This window comes from Mercenaria mercenaria, chromosome 2 (genome assembly GCF_021730395.1).
Source record: "Mercenaria mercenaria strain notata chromosome 2, MADL_Memer_1, whole genome shotgun sequence".
NCBI lineage: Eukaryota > Metazoa > Mollusca > Bivalvia > Venerida > Veneridae > Mercenaria > Mercenaria mercenaria.
Genome location: NC_069362.1, coordinates 69095693 through 69110002, shown reverse-complemented (window position 1 = coordinate 69110002; position 14310 = coordinate 69095693). Strand labels below are relative to the sequence as shown.

At 35.7% G+C, this 14310-nt stretch overlaps 1 protein-coding gene across 2 annotated transcripts in view; it reads left to right on the top strand.

The window, feature by feature from the left end:
• LOC123564215 (sorting nexin-29-like) overlaps positions 1 to 14310 on the top strand; it is a 68126-nt gene that overhangs the window by 17146 nt on the left and 36670 nt on the right. For both annotated transcript variants that reach the window (XM_045357600.2, XM_053536846.1), the window contains exons 7-11: positions 123 to 193; positions 1081 to 1239; positions 8496 to 9006; positions 11749 to 11837; positions 12324 to 12414. In XM_045357600.2, coding sequence (XP_045213535.2) covers positions 123 to 193; positions 1081 to 1239; positions 8496 to 9006; positions 11749 to 11837; positions 12324 to 12414 — 921 coding nt within the window. The remainder of the gene's footprint in view (positions 1 to 122; positions 194 to 1080; positions 1240 to 8495; positions 9007 to 11748; positions 11838 to 12323; positions 12415 to 14310) is intronic.

The window sequence follows — 14310 nt, the reverse complement described above, 5'->3', positions numbered from 1 at the left end:
ACTCTGTGATCTCTTGTTAATAATTTAAAAAGGTAGTTGTTCTGATCAAGAAAACACTTCTTACCAATCCTTCTTTGCTTTGTAACAACATAATATTTTAGCAGTAAACATTTTCATTTCAGTCAGTTTTACAACAGCTGGGCATTTCTAAGAGACCAGGAAAAGAACAGCATGCTCCCAATGATGGCTAGAGGTGAATCTTTTTGTTGTAAACTAATTATTTTTCTTCAAGAGCGCTAAATAGAATAAACATTTACCTGACATCATCTTATTTTAACAAAACTTTTGTGTCAACTGTTGCATTTTGTTATCGACTTTTCAAACTTATTCAAATGATTCTGCTGAAAGTGCAGTAGGAGATGAAGAAAAAAATATCTGCATGAAATGCTGTTCTATTGACTTGCACCAAACATAGGGCTGTATCCTTCTACTATCTATCTGACTTTTTAGCTCGACTTTCTGAAGAAAAAGTAGAGCTATTGCACTCGCCCTGGCGTCGTCATCACCATTGGTTAGCTTTTGATAAAGTCAAATATCTCTGTTACTATCAAAGCTATTGACTTGAAACTTAATATTCATAGATTTGCCGATCCTATTCTGTCATTCATTTCGCATGAACACCGAAAAAAAAAAAATTTCTTAAATAATGAATGAACTATATTATAGCTCAACCATATTCTGGTATTCACTCAAGATCTAAATAAACTTAAAAAAGAATTTGTTTTAAAATATGATAGAGGCATTAATTTGGGAATATACAGTATCATTCTGCAGACATGTAGCAGAATTATACATTTTTGATACAATCAAAAATTGTATTTGAGGTTTATTTGTGAGCTATTACCTAAATACATACAAGTGCATTAACAGAAAATGATATTGAAACAACTGTCATGAGGAAACCCATGTGTTGTATATATTTGTTTCATTTAATAGTTTGTTAAAAAAAGATGTTGAACAGCAGATCACTTATAAAACAGCTATTTAGAAGCTTTTTATTGTGACAGACGGCCTGTATTTGCCAAACATTAATGTCAAAAGTTGCTTCTCATAATATTATTTGTATACATGTTATTGCAGGACTGGATTCAATTTTGTTTGCTATCACAGTTGATAATGCTGAGTTAAACACAGTACTGCAAACTCCTAAAACAGTTGTCAATGTTGGTAACCTCCCAGCGTCAACAGTGAAACCAGAGGAGGAACTTAGGCCAGTCATAGCTGGTGAAAGCCCACCTGGTAAGTTCTCTTTCCTGTTATAGCATAAGTCCTCCTGGTAAGTTCTCTTTCCTGTTATAGCATAAGTCCTCCTGGTAAGTTCTCTTTCCTGTTATAGCATAAGTCCTCCTGGTAAGTTCTGTTACCTAATTATGTCTCCCACCACACAGTGGTGTGGGAGACATATTGATTTACTCCAGTCTGTGTGTGTGTATCTGTCTATCACAAAGCTTGTCCGCACTCTAAGTCGAACATTTCTCATCCGATCTTCACCAAACTTCAACAAAATGTGTCTGCCAATAAGTGCTCGACCAAGTTCGATAACTAGCCAAATCGGCTTAGGCACTTCGGAATTATGGCCCTTGATTTACCAAAAACACTCAGATTTCTTGCACAGTTTTACCCCTACTAGTAGTATAGGCGTCCTTTTGGTGTCAGGAAAGCGCATGCACATGTGGATTAAGTAAACAGTATATAAAGACTGACTTACTATTTAGATGATTAGGCAGTCAAGGGAAACATGCGCTTTTCTCAAAAGCATCTCTAGTATAGCTTGTGAAGTTATTCCTTGTAAGATCCTGGCTCTGTTATCTGCCATAGCATTGGCAGTCTATCTGATAAATTCTGGTACCAGTCAAAGATAGTGAAGGTCCACATGGCTAGATCTGTTATCTATTATAGGGTGTGACAGTCTCTTTGGTAAGTTTTTTGTACCTGTCAAAGCCTGTATAAGTCCACTTGGTAAGATTTGTTACCTACCAGAATCTGTAAAAGCACTGTTATGTACCATAGCATGTGAAAGTAATATTGACTAGCTCTGCTACATACCATAGCTGGTGAAAGTAATATTGACTCTGCTACATACCTTAGCTGGTGAAAGTTATATTGACTCTGCTACATACCTTAGCTTGTGAAAGTAATATTCACTAGCTCTGCTACATACCATAGCTGGTGAAAGTAATATTGACTCTGCTACATACCTTAGCTGGTGAAAGTAATATTGACTCTGCTACATACCTTAGCTGGTGAAAGTAATATTGACTCTGCTACATACCTTAGCTGGTGAAAGTAATATTGACTCTGCTACATACCTTAGCTGGTGAAAGTAATATTGACTCTGCTACATACCTTAGCTGGTGAAAGTAATATTGACTCTGCTACATACCTTAGCTGGTGAAAGTAATATTGACTCTGCTACATACCATAGCTGGTGAAAGTTCTTCTTGTATGCTAGTGACAGTCTTTGTGGTAAGTTCTATTACAAGCCAGTGAATGTGGATGGTTTTCATAATAATTTAGTAAAAGCATGACATTCACTGTTTTTACTACAATCATCCCTAGCCCTGGTGTTATTCTGTGTGCTATACTGAAGATAAGTCTAACAGATAGTCAGCCAAGACATGCTCCAGAAATTGATCATTTCTGTTTCACAAACATTTAAAAAACATGCATAAAAACAGTTTTGTGTCCTAAGTGCAACACAATTTTATTTGGCATATTATTCTACTGCCAAATAAAGAAAATAACTGATGATGCTTCTCACAGTGAATATGGCCTGGTTTTGCAGAATAGTGTTCTTTACCTTGCACAACTGCTGTAGACAATGTAATTGCAGTATTATGGAACTTTACATATACAAAAAAATCTGTGCCATTGCATAGATCAGCATTGTTCAAATAAATGTCTTAAAGTTCCTTGAGTTTATGCTTTTACTTATATGTCAAAAAAAAGATAGAGCAACTATCCAAATAGAAAGTATGCTTAGTCACATAGTTAGTGAAATATCACTTTCAATATTGGCTTATTTTTGCACATGAACTTGCACAGTTAGAGTCATAATGGGAGGTAATCAAAAACAAAGGATTTGTTAATATTTCCAACCATGTTAAGAAATAGACAAACCTTGAACATTTGTATGAGAAAAACAATTATAAACATAAGATTTAACAAGAAATTAGTACAATTTATGTTTATAGCAAAAATGTGACTGCCACATTTTGAAGAACAGCATTATGACCCTTTGATACATGGACAGTATTAGATTTTGTTAAACTGTGTGTAAATAGTCATACCATACTATAGCTGGTGAAATTCCACTTGGTAACTTTAGTTACAGCAGCATCTGAAAGTCCACCTGTTAAGTTTAGGTTTTACACTAGTATGCCAAAGTCCTCCTGGTAAACTCTTGTTACATATAGTAGCATGTGAAAGTCCTCCTTGTATGCTCTGTTACATACCATAGCAGGTGAAAGACATTTTGGTAAGCTCTATTACATATAATGGCTTGTAAAGGTAATCCTGGTAAGCTCTTAGAAAATACAGATTGGTGAATGTGATCTTGGTAAGCTCTGTTACATATAATGGCTTGTAAAGGTAATCCTGGTAAGCTCTTAGAAAATACAGATTGGTGAATGTGATCTTGGTAAGCTCTGTTACATATAATGGCTTGTAAAGGTAATCCTGGTAAGCTCTTAGAAAATACAGATTGGTGAATGTGATCTTGTAAGCTCTGTTACATATAATGGCTTGTAAAGGTAACCTGGTAAGCTCTTAGAAAATACAGATTGGTGAATGTGATCTTGGTAAGCTCTGTTACATATAATGGCTTGTAAAGGTAACCTGGTAAGCTCTTAGAAAATACAGATTGGTGAATGTGATCTTGGTAAGCTCTGTTACATATAATGGCTTGTAAAGGTAATCCTGGTAAGCTCTTAGAAAATACAGATTGGTGAATGTGATCTTGGTAAGCTCTGTTACATATAATGGCTTGTAAAGGTAACCTGGTAAGCTCTTAGAAAATACAGATTGGTGAATGTGATCTTGGTAAGCTCTGTTACATATAATGGCTTGTAAAGGTAACCTGGTAAGCTCTTAGAAAATACAGATTGGTGAATGTGATCTTGGTAAGCTCTGTTACATATAATGGCTTGTAAAGGTAATCCTGGTAAGCTCTTAGAAAATACAGATTGGTGAATGTGATCTTGGTAAGCTCTATTACATATAATGGCTTGTAAAGGTAATCCTGGTAAGCTCTTAGAAAATACAGATTGGTGAATGTGATCTTGGTAAGCTCTGTTACATATAATGGCTTGTAAAGGTAATCCTGGTAAGCTCTTAGAAAATACAGATTGGTGAATGTGATCTTGGTAAGCTCTGTTACATATAATGGCTTGTAAAGGTAATCCTGGTAAGCTCTTAGAAAATACAGATTGGTGAATGTAATCTTGGTAAGCTCTGTTACAAAAGCAAGTAAAAGTAAGTGTTGTAAGCTCTGTCACATACAATAGCTGTTGAAAACTCTGTATGTATATTTGCATTTGAAAGTCATTTTAGTAAGTTTTGTAACCTTTGTGACAGTTTAATTTTAGTGCCACTTTGCATATCATATCTACTCTGATAAAGCATTTATCTGTCCAGGGCGTCAAGTTACCTATATTTACCTATATTTTCCTATATTTTAGCCCTCTACCTATAATAACCTATAAAATCCTATATTTTGCCAAAATACCTATAAATACCTATAATCTGGAAATTTTGTGGTAAGCAAGGAATACAAAGGTCATTCAAACCATTAAAAAAGAAGTAATTCTATGATAATTGAGTTTATAAATATGCTGTTACCTTTTAGGCATTGAAATTTGTATTCCTTTCAGGTGTAGCGACCCAGCCCAGCCCAGCTTTAGGAAAGCTTTAAGTAATGGAAGTTCTTTTTTCAGTTGGAATATTTTCCATTTCTTAAAGCTTTCATGTATAAAAATGTGAATAGGAAATGCACGTTTTTATTTTGTTTTCAGAATAAGCCTTAATGTTTCATAATTAAGCCTCATAATGCCTGCTAATAAGAGTCAGTTTCGAGATAGGTGGCTGTCAGAAGTAGATGTATGAAACTGTTTTTAGCTCACCTGTCACAATGTGACAAGGTGAGCTTTTGTGATCGCGCGGTGTCCGTCGTCCGTCGTCCGTCCGTGCGTCCGTCCGTGCGTGCGTCCGTCCGTCCGTAAACTTTTGCTTGTGACCACTCTAGAGGTCACATTTTTCATGGGATCTTTATGAAAGTTGGTCAGAATGTTTATCTTGATGATATCTAGGTCAAGTTCGAAACTGGGTCACGTGCCATCAAAAACTAGGTCAGTAGGTCTAAAAATAGAAAAACCTTGTGACCTCTCTAGAGGCCATATATTTCACAAGATCTTCAAGAAAATTGGTCAGAATGTTCACCTTGATGATATCTAGGTCAAGTTTGAAACTGGGTCACGTGCCATCAAAAACTAGGTCAGTAGGTCAGATAATAGAAAAACCTTGTGACCTCTCTAAAGGCCATATATTTCATGGGATCTGTATGAAAGTTGGTCTGAATGTTCATCTTGATGACATCTAGGTCAGGTTCGAAACTGGTCACGTGCGATCAAAAACTAGTCAGTAGGTCTAAAAATAGAAAAACCTTGTGACCTCTCTAGAGGCCATATATTTCATGAGATCTTCATGAAAATTGATCAGAATGTTCATCTTGATGATATCTAGGTCAAGTTCGAAAGTGGGTCATGTGCCTTCAAAAACTAGGTCAGTAGGTCAAATTATTGAAAAACCTTGTGACCTCTCTAAAGGCCATATTTTTCATGGGATCTGTATGAAAATTGGTCTGAATGTTCATCTTGATGATATCTAGATCAAGTTTGAAAGTGGGTCACGTGCCATCAAAAACTAGGTCAGTAGGTCAAATAATAGAAAAACCTTGTGACCTCTCTAAAGGCCATATTTTTCATGGGATCTGTATGAAAATTGGTCTGAATGTTCATCTTGATGATATCTAGATCAAGTTTGAAAGTGGGTCACGTGCCATCAAAAACTAGGTCAGTAGGTCAAATAATAGAAAAACCTTGTGACCTCTCTAAAGGCCATATTTTTCATGGGATCTGTATGAAAATTGGTCTGAATGTTCATCTTGATGATATCTAGGTCAAGTTCGAAACAGGGTCATGTGCGGTCAAAAACTAGGTCAGTAGGTCTAAAAATAGAAAAACATTGTGACCTCTCTAGAGGCCATACTTGTGAATGGATCTCCATAAAAATTGGTCAGAATGTTCACCTTGATGATATCTAGGTCACGTTCGAAACTGGGTCACGTGCCTTAAAAAACTAGGTCAGTAGGTCAAAGAATAAAAAAACCTTGTGACCTCTCTAGAGGCCATACTTTTCATGGGATCTGTATGAAAGTTGGTCTGAATGTTCATCTTGATGATATCTAGGTCAAGTTTGAAACTGGGTCAACTGCGGACAAAAACTAGGTCAGTAGGTCTAAAATTATTAAAATCTTTTGACCTCTCTAGAGGCCATATTTTTCAATGGATCTTCATGAAAATTGATCTGAATGTTCACCTTGATGATATCTAGGTCAATTTTGAAACTGGGTCACATGCGGTCAAAAACTAGGCCAGTAGGTTTAAAAATAGAAAAACCTTGTGACCTCTCTAGAGGCCATATTTTTCATGAGATCTTCATGAAAATTAGTGAGAATGTTCACCTTGATGATATCTAGATAAAGTTTAAAACAGGGTCACGTACCTTCAAAAACTAGGTCAATAGGTCAGATAATAGAAAAACCTTGTGACCTCTCTTGAGACCATATTTTTCAATGGATCTTCATGAAAATTGGTCTGAATTTTTATCTTGATTATATCTAGGTCAAGTTCAAAACTGGGTCACATGAGCTGAAAAACTAGGTCACTATGTCAAATAATAGAAAAAACGACGTCATACTCAAAATTTGGTCATGTGGGAAGAGGTGAGCTATTCAGGACCATCATGGTCCTCTTGTAATTTTGTTCTGTAGATGGTTTGATTATAATTGTTTTCTTTTTCATTCATGTCCAAATGCAGGCCCAACACAATATTTTATACTTGTATTAACAATGTACTGATATATGTTGTTAGCAATATGGCTTGGTTTGCCTAATTCCCTGTTAAACTGATTTGAGTACCAGTATTGGTAAAGTTTTGTCTGTTGATGAATTGATAGTTTATTATGAAAGTAAGATATATGTTAAAATGTTATTTGTTTAACATCATAAAAGTAGCCACTTTTTCTGTTCCTTTGTATTTTATGTTTAATAAAAGAGAGTGCTGGTGGTGGTGGAGGAGGATAAAACACTTGTCTGACTTGTTTTCTTCATTATAAGCAACCTATATAATCCTATATTTCTGGCCCCCAAATACCTATATTTCAGGATCCTACCTATATTTTTGACTCCCAAAAGCACTTGACGCCCTGTCTGTCTGTAAATAAGGAAATATTTATAGTCAAGCTGCAAGAATATTTTGATATAATTTTGTTTAGTCATACTCACAAGAATGCCAATTTCCATTCAACAGTGTGATGTACTTGTTATTTGCAAACCCAAACATTAGTTCTATTCAAGAGAAACTTGTATGCATCTTTAGTTCAGTTTGATATTTCAGAAATCTAGGATACAGAATAAACACATATTGAAAGAGTTGTATAGCTTGTGATTTTTAATCCAGATTAACAATATGCTGGTCTACAAGGGGGCACACCTGACATGTCCACCAACTCTGTACCAAAATCTAGGATCAGCCCCTGTTAACAAGAAAAAGTTATACTAGCTTCCTTGTATTCAAATTATGACCCACCTGTCTTTTCATGTGATGTTCAGTGATAACTGTAGCTTTTAGAAGGATACAAGGAAATACATGACTGTGTCAGTAAGAGTACTGCAAAAAGATGTCTTTTGATACAGACTGTGTTGCACTGGGTCATACTGATTACACAGTATTTGTATTGTTGATTGTCAGAGATAACATGTTATATCAAACAGTTCTGATTAAACACATGATAAATAAACTCATCTGTCGGGTCACAGGAAAAGTTAATCTACAAGTTTATATGAAATGATAATGCATGGCCCAATTTACTTCCATGTTCATATTAAACATATCTTTATGTTAGTTTTGTGGTTGTAAAAAGCATGTAGAAAATATGCGAAAATTAAACTTGAATTGATGAGGATGTAATATTAATGGAATGTGATTTAACTGATGAATTAAGATTTACGTATAATTTAAATAATATTTATCATGTGATTTGAAAAATGTTTTTTTGGAGCTACGGGTTCTGTTATTTTCATTTAACGAGTCTTACAGGATACTACTAGCACATGAAGGACATTTGGATGAGGGATTGTTTCATTTTCAGGGAATAAACAAAGAATACATGATTTAATCAGGATTTTATAAATAAGAACTGCTTTTCACTTTGTTAGATCGAGAGAAGAAAAAGGAAAAGAAGAAGAAGAAAAAAGTGTCGCATATAGTTAGTTTTGATGAAGATGACTCTGGTTTAGGGAGATTCTCCAGGGTAAATCAGACAGGGAAGAGCGGAAGTTTCAGTTTTGGCTCACCATCTGATGCATCAGAAAAGTTAGCGCAACAGTTTCAGACAATTTCACAGGAATCTGTGACTTCAAGCTCAAAAATTAGTGCTAATGTTGAAAGTGCTGGGTTTAAAACTATAGACAATGGTGCAAGTGCAATGACACAAGATAGCCAGTTAAGTACTATGTCAAAGAATAGCCAATCAGGTGCAATGACTCAAAATAATCAATCCGGTGCAATGTTACAGTCCAACCAAACAGATGATGTGTTCCAAAATGGTGCCAATATACAATCTTCACATGTTCTTAGATCTTCAAGTAGAGAGCCTAGTATTGCCTCAGGTAGATCAGATAACAGAAGGAGCCAGGGATCTTTCAGTTCAGCAGACTTTGAATTAAGGTACTAATAGTTTCATAATAGGTTTGTGCATTGTCAGTATGTGACTTTCCCTTTATTCATTCATCTAAAACACCTTTGGTTAGCAGACTCCACAATTTTTAGCTGGAGAGGGAAATATTCAGAGCTCTAGATAAGACCCAAATTTGTGTAATTATGAATTGGGTTTTAAAAGAACACATTGAAAGTCAAACTAATATTAATTTATTTTGATTAATGTAGAGATATGCATTTTACTTGATAGAAAAACTATGTTATTAGCTCGACTATTTGAAAGTTTCCAAATACTAGTTTTTGTTGATGTTATTTAGTCAGCATCATGTTGGCATCTGCTTTTGCATCATTAAAGTTTTGCATGTAAGCAGGCTCCTCAAAAAGTACTAGGGTAGATGTCTTCAAACTTCAAACATGTATTTGGCATCATAAGAAAACCTCACTGGACAAATTACATAACTTTTATTTTGTTAACACTATGCCCCTTTTAACAAAGAAATATTTGTTTAAGTTTCGCTTTTAAACTGCCGAGCCAAAGGCTTTCAAACTTCACACATGTCTTTCACTTCTTTAGATGACATCACAGTCAGTAAAGTTAAACAACTCTAGCTCATATTATTTTAGAATAATGCCCCTTTTTCAACATTGAAATTTTGGTTAAAGTTTTTCATGTAAGTAGGTTTCTCTGAACCGTTTGGCGGAATGCTGTCAAACTTCCCACATGCCACAGAGCAAATTACATAACTCAAGCTCTTATTTTATTATAATTATGCCTCTTTTTTGCTCACTCATTAGACAAATAAGGGGGGCTTTTGTACTTTTCCTGGAGTGGCGTTGCTGTTTGCATCGGTGTCACTATTGCATTCTGGTTAAAGTTTTATGACAAGCTTCTCAGTTTGTCTATATCTTCTTAACCTTTGATAAGGGGCAGACATCTGTTAGTTTAGGACCAGGTTTCCAGAAGTTGAAGGTCACTTGGATCAAATATTTTAATAGTGCAGGTTTAAGTTATATGACAAGCTTCTTAGTTTCACTATATCCTTTTATATACTGCCTATATTGTTATTTAACTTTACATAAAGATGGTCTAGGTGAGGGTCAAACATCTGGTAGATTTGGGTCAGGTACCAAAAAGTCGATCAGCATCACTCTGTCAATACTGAAATGTTTTATGACAAGCGTCTCAGTTTCGCTTTATCTTTTTACCTACAGCCTCATTAATAATCAAATCGGACATAAACATTGATCTTAATAAGGGGCAGACACCTTTTGCCTAGGTTCAGGTATACCTAAAATGGAACACAGAGCATGTATTTTGATCGTTTCTTTTTTAATACTAATCATTTGAGCCGCGCCACGGGAAAACCAACATAGTGGCTTTGCGACCAGCATGGATCCAGACCAGCCTGCGCATCCGCGCAGTCTGGTCAGGATCCATGCTGTTCGCTTTCAAAGCCTATTGCAATTAGAGAAACCGTTAGCGAACAGCATGGATCCTGACCAGACTGCGCGGATGCGCAGGCTGGTCTGGATCCATGCTGGTCGCAAAGCCACTATGTTGGTTTTCCCATGGCACGGCTCATTTTTAGACAAAATAAATGTTGATAGATATCTTATAATGAATTCTGATAAAAGCAAATCAAAATTTTCTGATGTAATTAAAACACACAAGCCTTTTAGTGTTTGTAATGGATTTGTTTTTGAATGGAAATTTGTCATTAAAATGAAATTAACATAAATACTATTACAAAAAAGTTGATGTTCTAATAAAACTTTATTAGAAAACATATGCAACACATTCAGTGAAGTAAAGTACCCTGAAAATTAACATGTAGATTTTCAAAGAATCAAGTTGAATACAGATAACCCATTAATAGAATTTTCATTTGCAGATTCGTTTGTGAAAATTTAAACTTGTGCTACACACCTAACAAAATATGGTTCAAAAGGTAAAAAAAAGAAGAAATAAAGATTAGGAAAAATAGCTAAAGTGGGGTTTGAACCTATAACCTGAAAACATGTAAAATTACTGGCTTAAAAGACTTAACAACTTGGGCATGGGGGCAGATTATTATAATATTTATATGCAAATAAGTAGAAGGTTTTCAGTTATGGATAGACAACCTTTAAAACAAATCTGAAACAAGTTTCTATTTGGGTATGACTGCTGAAGGTAAAGGTAAATTTTATTTACCGTCGCTTTGTGAAACAATTAACATAAGCTCTGTGGAGCTTTTGAGTGACCCTATTTTAAGAACAGTTAAAATCATTTATACGTTACCCCCAGCAATTTGCTGGTACCCATTTACAGCTGGGTCGACTGAGGCAGTCGTGATAAACTGCCTTGCCCAAGGACACACCACAATGGGAGTAGCCAGGATTCGAACCAGGGGCCTTCACCTCCGTAGGAAAACGTCTTAGCCCACTCGACCAATGCGTCCAATGCGAAAAAGATCTTAATTCTGTAAAAGAAGCTGTACCTGCTTTTGTGAACTTTGACTGTGCTCATTTAGAAACACATTTTCATTTATTCAAAATATAGGAAAAAATACCTTTTTTGGATTATTTGTGATTTTAGCAATAATCATATACATGTTTTGATCAAAACCCTTCTGTTTAAAATAAATTCAGTACAGAAGTGAAATGTTCTGGTTGGTAACAGTATGTTAGTATAGGTCATTAAATGCGAACCTTGTTCTTTTCGATTTTCAAAATTCTTTCCCATGAAAAATCAGCTTTTTAACATTTTAGCATGGAGATGAGTGGAACTATAATGACCCCTGTGACCCCTGGAGGGCGCAGTGCTATAGAAGATGATGATACTGGACTGGGACGGTCATGTGAGTCATTTGTTATATTCCATATTTGCGGATGCCCTTCCACATAATAAAGTTACTGTTCTAGACATCTCTCGATACCTTTACACTGAATAAAGGGTCTACCATGGATGTTAAATCTTTTCAAATTTTACAAATGTATAATAGAGCCACCATAGTAATATACTTATCATGCTGGACACGACTGATTCTGCCTTTGCGACCAGTGTAGATCATGTTCAGCCTGCACATCCATGCAGTCTGATCATGATCTGCACTGTTCGCCATTCAGTCAGTATCTTTTTGGTAAGCACCCCTTTTAACTGTTAATGGTACTGTCCAAATTGAAAGATGGACAAGTTCATTATAGAAATTTAGCATGGTAACCTTTTAACAATAACTTCAGTAGTTTGGTTGTTGAGGAGTGTCAGAAATAGAAATCAAACAGGAAAAATCTTTGAATAAATGGTGTTGTGATGAGTGTAATGTTACAGTTTATTCTGTCTACAGATGATTCCAACACATTATCTGCTTACAATGGTGAGGATATACAGTCAGCTACATTTGCTCTACAGCAAGCCCAGATCAGCTTCAATGAAAGGTATGTTATAATCTGGCATGCCCAGATCAGCTTCAGTGAAAGGTATGTTATAATCTGGCAAGCCAAGATCAGCTTCAATGAAAGGTATGTTATAATCTGGCATGCCCAGATCAGCTTCAATGAAAGGTATGTTATAATCTGGCAAGCCCAGATCAGCTTGAATGAAAGGTATGTTATAATCTGGCATGCCCAGATCAGCTTCAATGAAAGGTATGTTATAATCTGGCAAGCCCAGATCAGCTTCAATGAAAGGTATGTTATAATCTGGCATGCCCAGATCAGCTTCAGTGAAAGGTATGTTATAATCTGGCATGCCCAGATCAGCTTCAGTGAAAGGTATGTTATAATCTGGCATGCCCAGATCAGCTTCAATGAAAGGTATGTTATAATCTGGCATGCCCAGATCTGCTTCAATGAAAGGTATGTTATAAACTGGCATGCCCAGATCAGCTTCAATGAAAGGTATGTTATAATCTGGCAAGCCCAGATCAGCTTCAATGAAAGGTATGTTATAATCTGGCATGTCTTCACTTGTAACATTACTGAAGGTTTATGGAAAGATCTCTTTCTGTAATAAGTATCTTTCAATAGATGGATGTGTGTAATGACACTATGTTAGAGCTTCATTTATATACATTTATGTTTACTAGAATGTTATCACTGGGCATACAAATGAGTTCAGTTATGGTAGATGAGGTACTTTTCACAACAGTTTTATTAGCTCATCATTCTGATTTTTAGCTCGACTATTCATAGAATAGTAGAGCTATTGGACTCGCCCATGCGTCGGCGTCCGCGTCGGCGTCCGCGTCCGCGTCCGCGTCCCGATTTGGTTAAGTTTTTGTATGTAAGCTGGTATCTCAGCAACCACTTGTGGGAATGGATTGAAACTTCACACACTTATTCACTGTGATAAACTGACTTACATTGCACAGGTTCCATAACTCTGTTTTGCTTTTTTACAAAATTATGCCCCTTTTTTGACTTAGAAATTTTTGGTTAAGGTTTTGTATGTAAGCTTGTATCTCAGTAACCACTTGTGGGAATGGATTGAAACTTCACACACTTATTTACTGTGATAAACTGACTTACATTGCACAGGTTCCATAACTCTATTTTGCTTTTTTACAAAATTATGCCCCTTTTTCGACTTAGAATTTTTTGGTTAAGGTTTTGTATGTAAGCTGGTATCTCAGTACTCACTAATGGGAATGGATTGAAACTTCACACACTTGTTCACTGTCATGATCTGACATGCACAAAGCAGGTCCCATAACTTTATTTTGATTTTTTACAAAATTATGCCCCTTTTTCAACATAGAAATTTTTGGTTAAGTTTTTGTATGTAAGCTGGTATCTCAGTATCCACTAATGGGAAAGGATTGAAACTTCACACACTAGTTCACTTTCATGATATGACGTGCAGTGCAAAGGGTCAATAACTCAACTTTGCATTTTACAAAATTATGCCCCTTTTTCAACTTAGGAGTTTTTGGGTTAAATTCTTATATGTAAGCTGGTATCTCAGTACCCACTAATGGGAATGGATTGAAACTTCATACACTTGTCCACTGTCATGAGCTGATAAGCACTATGCAGGTTCCATAACCCTATTTTACTTTTTTACTAAATTATGCCCCTTTTTCGACTTTCTTATTCATTCAAGCGACAAGGCTGTTAAATAGTCGAGCGTTGCTGTCCTCCGACAGCTCTTGTTTAAAAAATGTAAGAGGTATTGTCGTCACTTGCTCGTCGGTGTTTGCGTCGACTTTGGTTAAAATTTTTGTTTAGGTCCACATTTTCTCAAAAAGTATAAGAGGTACAGCTTTGAAACTTTGCACACATCTTAACACCATTTGATGACTGTGTAGGCCAAAACTCTGATATGCATTTTGT